The 5,342-nt window shown below is 35.8% G+C and overlaps 1 protein-coding gene across 1 annotated transcript; it reads left to right on the plus strand.

Moving 5' to 3' along the window:
• The first annotated feature begins 1,242 nt into the window (after positions 1 to 1,242).
• On the plus strand, positions 1,243 to 5,137 carry LOC102584614 (uncharacterized protein YnbD-like). Its single transcript, XM_006367082.2, has 2 exons — positions 1,243 to 2,013; positions 4,642 to 5,137. The coding sequence occupies exons 1-2, from the start codon at positions 1,467 to 1,469 to the stop codon at positions 4,860 to 4,862; spliced, it is 768 nt and encodes a 255-aa protein (XP_006367144.1). The 5' UTR covers positions 1,243 to 1,466; the 3' UTR covers positions 4,863 to 5,137.
• The last annotated feature ends 205 nt before the right edge of the window (positions 5,138 to 5,342 follow it).

The following is a 5,342-nucleotide window of genomic DNA, read 5'->3' on the forward strand; positions in this document are numbered from 1 at the left end:
GTCTTCTTGAACTCTTCTCGAAATTGCTCCCAAGTGTTGATGGTGCACAACCCCTTCCCTATCTTGGACTCCTTGCGTCTCTACTTTCACGCTCCGAGTCTACACCCTGGGCGAGACTGACATTCGAGAACCATTGCTGGCCCCAAGTGAACCCTTGACCTGACTTACTACTCAACGGAAGATTTTACTCAACATATAAAAGAACTCAAAGATAAAACTCATGAAATAAACTTAGAATATTGTAAAGGAAACATTCAACTGGCCAATGAGGCAACTCAAGTCTTATATTTAAACAATTGAAATGAACAAGACTAATGAACTAATAATATCTAGCTATCTATAAAGCCTTATTCGTGTTTTGTTGTTGTAATGTGATTTCATATATTTGTTAAAGTTGAAGACTTTTTCTAGTTTATGTTCTAAAATATTATTAGTTTTGAACTCAATAACTTAAAAAGGACTAAAATCTCGAGTGTTTAATTACAAGAGAGAAATGAAAACAAGAAAGAATTTTGACAGTTCCTGTTTTCCAGTATAATGGCATGTGTACTCTTCCTCTTGTTTTTATTTGACGGGATCTTTTCCTTTTTATCTAATCCATTTTCAACCCACTCATATTCAATCCGACATGTCCATTTTGAATCGTCGTACAAGACCTTGTACGCTAGAAATGTTCCCAAGAAAATTGACTCCTTGATCTAATGGATATTTTTCCCTTGCTTCTTGACCTTCAAGCTTTGATGAGTTAGCGATGGCCTCTGATATAGCCTTTGGCAGCCAAAATTCAGATCTTTCGATAGACATGTAACACCTCAAAAATTCTACCTCAAATTAGACCATGAAATTTTTTTATAGTTTGGTGCCACGAAAGGCATCTACGGCCAGCAGAGGTATCTACGGACCGTAGGTTGGTCTGTGGAACCATGCTCTTGAAAATTGGTTCTCAGGTCTAAAGTTCACGAGACGACCTACGGATCGTAAAAACATCTATGAGCTGTGGAACCGAGCTTGAAATTTTATTTTATTTTAAAATGAAATTTATATATTTGTAAACTAGGTCAAAAATATTATAAGTCACACAATTGATAATTCAAAATATTTAAAAGATCGATGAAAAACTTACAGTCAAAATAGATTTGTTTGAATCTCAAAATCTGAAAAGTATTACATAATACGGGACGGAAGGAGTAATTCAAATGAATTTTTGTTTAATTAACTCATTTTTCTCATTAGGTTCCTAACTCCAACCAAACAACTCCTAAAAGTCAAGTTCTTTCCCCTCTCATCAAGCGATTTGCCTCTCTGTCTTCTTGATTTTCCCTCTTTCTCTCCATTAGATTCTCAATTTTATTTTGGTATTTGCCTTAAGATTTTCCTTTCTCGTATTTTCTTGAATTGGGTATAACCCATTTGAATTTTCGACTTTGTTTTGGCTTAATAATCGATTCTTTTGGTCAAGAACTGAAATGGGTGTTGGAATTTCTGTGCTTATAGGCCTAAAGTCAGTAACTTTATTCATATTATTTGCAACTCTCAAGAATTATGGGTACCCATTATTGTCAATACCTTGTTTGTATGCATCATTGGTATCTCTATTGGTAGCATTAGCTGCTAACCCTTCAATTGATCTTCCAATTCTTTTGGGGAAAAACTCAGATGGGACATTTCCAATTTGGTCACTTGTTATGTTTAGTCCTTACTTGTATTTTGTTAGGGGGTTTTCAGCTTTGAGAAGAATGAAGAGTGGGGAACCTCCATATAGTGAGATTTCTGAAGGGTTGTATGTTGGGGGTTGGCCTTGTTCACTTGATAAATTGCCACCTGGTAATCCTGCTATTATTGATTGTACTTGTGAGATGCCTAGGATGTTGGAGTTTACTGGAAATCATGCATTTTTGTGTATTCCTACTTGGGATACAAGGTCTCCTCAGCCAGCTGATATAGAGGCTGCGGTTAAGTGGGCTTGTAGAAAAAGAGCTCAGAAGATACCTGTTTTTATCCACTGTGCATATGGTATGATTGTGAACTTTAAAACTTTTGTTTCAGATAAATGTATTTGTAGCCGATTATTGCATTAATTCGTTTTCGTTACTGTTCTTTCTCCTATATGTTGTGTAACACTCTTCATTTCGCATTAATTTGTTGTTGTTATTGCTCCCATATCTGTATCCTTTTTCAAACTGTTTGGCAGGCTTTATTTAAGTTGAGGTCTATCGGGAACAACCTCTCTGTCTTGTAGGTAGGGGTAAGATATGTGTACAGTCTACCCTCGCCAGACCTCACTTGCGGGATTACACTGGGTATGTCATTGTTGTCAAGTGAAGTCATGTTTTGATATATCCTTTAGATGTTACTACCTAAGTCCCAATTTAAGTGTGGTAGTTTGACTGAGCACAGAAGTTGAATGAATAAAGGGAGACTTATGAATCTTGTGCTCTTAAATTAAAAATGTGTGTGGTCCTTTAAATCTTGTGGTTTTAAACTTGCCATGTCAAATGTTGGAATTGAAAAACTTACTATATATAGAAAGAGACACTCTGTTTAGGATAGACCAAAAAGAAATGTAAGACACTTGAATTGGGATGGAGGGAGTAAAAGTTTCAGTTGTTGCTAGCTTGCCTGCCCTTCATTAGTGTGTGCTTGTGGTAAAGTGGATTCATTGCTTAAATTGCTTTCTTTGGGTTCATATTTTCGGTTTCACCTATTGTATTTATTACTGAAAATCATAGAACTTCTCACCTGATATTTCATAGGAGAAAGCTAGCAGTCTATATCCATTTTCCATAGGGAAAGCATGAGTTGTCTCGGGCCGAATTGACTAATCTATAAGGTGACTTATCCATATATGAGAGCTCCTGGTGTGATTTACGAATGGTAGGCTTGGTTTAGGAATATCCAAAACAAATGTAAAAATCGTCCATTTGTTTTTTTTTTCCAAGATTAAAACTTAAGGTAGTCATGAGGTGATCATTTTTTATAATGTTCTTCAAGTCTTAGAAAATATGGACTAACTTGCTTTAATTTTTTAAACTGCTTCCATATAGACATAAATGCTATACTACTTTGAGTGGTTCTTTAAACAGAAGCCTAGTAACACTTTTGGGTCATGCCTTGAAGATTTGACACCATAGAAGATGCATATTTGATAAAATTTTGTGTATTCTCATAGGTACTATGTCGGTTAGTCATAGCATAATGATATTGGTTAACAAAATGGACCTTAAGCCTAACTCATGACGTGAAGGTTGTCTAAAATATATAGTAACCTATTCTTTTGATTTTTGACGAAGGAGTTTAAAGAGAGGACAAAATGAAGTGGTAATCCTCAGATGGTCCATCCCAATTGTTGGAACTAGTATACCATGCTAAACTTGTGATTGCTTTGACTCCACTGGGAAATTTTGGCTACTTATTAGCAGCAAGTGGTGCTTTTGAGGTCGTTAAAGACAATTCCATATTATTGCATAGTTACATTAGCTGTTGTATTTACACTTCGATTTGTATATATGCATTTCTATAAATAGATCATCTATACAACTTGCAGGTTTTTTCTTTGAGAAAAGGTAACAGAAAATTGATTGCACTCTGCGACTGGTAGTTTACATTATGAAAGCCAGTTTTGGTTATGAAAGTACAGTTCCTTAGGCTAGGGTTTGACTGATAGATATCAATCAGCCTTACAAACAGGAGGTCAATGTGCAGAGCCTTGTTAAAATACTCTTTGCTGCCAAATAATGTGATGATTAAGGATGCATCCAAGGGTGACCTAGTCAATGAAGTGGATTGAGAACCATGAGGTCTTAGGTTTCAAATCCCAGCATAAACGTAAAACACTAGGTGAGTTTTCTTCCCATTTGTCCTAGCCTTGGAGGACAAAGTTATCTGGTACCTGTTGTTGGTCGGACGAGACAGGTATCACGTGGAATTAGTCAAGGTGCACAAAAGCTGACCCCAGACACCACGGTCATAAAAAAAAGTGATGATTAAGGATCTCTATTAAAACAAATCTGCAGGCTTCTCTCTGTGTTTGTTTTAAGAGTTTTATATGAGCGGTTTCACGCTGCTTTTAGAAGTCTCCGCGTTTTGATTGTGAGATTTTCCTAGTAATAACCATTGATACAACGTGCAGGCCCATAGTTAAAGCTATGAAACCTTAAATCTTTCCGCGAAGTTATCATTTTAGGATAAAGATTGTAGAAGTAAATGTGTTCTCTTGCATGTAGTGACAACTTATATACTCTCTTTGTTTCAGTTTGTTTATCTACTTTTCTTTTTAGTCCATTTAAAAAAGAATGCCTCTTTCCTTTTTTGGCAACTTTTTAATTTCAACTTTCCACATGGCAAGTTTAAGACCGTAAGATTAAAGAGTATTTGGTATATTTGACATATCTTTTGGTTAAGACCACAAGATTCAAAAGTCATCTTTACTTTTTTAAACTCCATGTCAAGTCAAAACCAGACTAACAAACTAAAACGGAGGGAGTACTTAAATTGCATCAATCAACAGCAATGCCCGCAGGAAACTGTCTTGAAGAGCTTAACTTCCTTATCAGTTTCTTTGATGCTTCAATAGATCAATTGCAATGAACATAAAACGCATCACTGATATTTCATTGTAAATTCTTGATTTGTTTCCTCTAGGTCATGGAAGGAGTGTTGCAGTCATGTGTGCACTGTTAGTAGCTCTTGGTCTAGCAGAAGACTGGAAAAATGCTGAGAAGTTGATCAAAGAAAAACGGCCATACATACGAATGAATGCTCTGCACCGTAAAGCTTTAGAGGAATGGTCGAAGGATCGTCTGTCTTCCCCTAAAGTTGGAGTTAGTTCCGTGATTCTGTCGAGTGCTAACAATCGTTCCTGATCGATTGACTGCAGTTGCAAGACCAATTAACTATAGATGATTGGCTGTTTATTTTGAATTTTGTTTACACATAATGCTTGTTGATTGAGATTTTTTGCTTCTTTTAATCAAGTAGAAGCTTGCTCTCTTGATATACTCTTATAATAGAAAATGTTTGATTGCCAGGATTGTTGACACAAAAAATCTTAAACTATTTTTGAAGCCTAAGCATGTAGAGAAACTGTATTTTTTGTGTATTAAGATTCTGTTATTCTTAAAAAGCAGCTAAGTATTCTTCCACCCTTTATCTTTGTGTTGCAGTAGAATAATGAGACAGCTCGATGCACTAAACTTGTGTTATTTGCGGAATTTTAGTATGGATTGGATTACATTGAGTATCAGGGCCGGCTCTATGTACACAAAAATAAGGCATTGGCCTTAGGCCCCCAATTTTAGGGGGCCTCAATTTTTTATCAAAAATAAATTGTGTTAATTTTTTAA

The sequence above is a fragment of the Solanum tuberosum genome, unplaced genomic scaffold, assembly GCF_000226075.1.
Source record: "Solanum tuberosum cultivar DM 1-3 516 R44 unplaced genomic scaffold, SolTub_3.0 scf00707, whole genome shotgun sequence".
Classification (NCBI taxonomy): domain Eukaryota; kingdom Viridiplantae; phylum Streptophyta; class Magnoliopsida; order Solanales; family Solanaceae; genus Solanum; species Solanum tuberosum.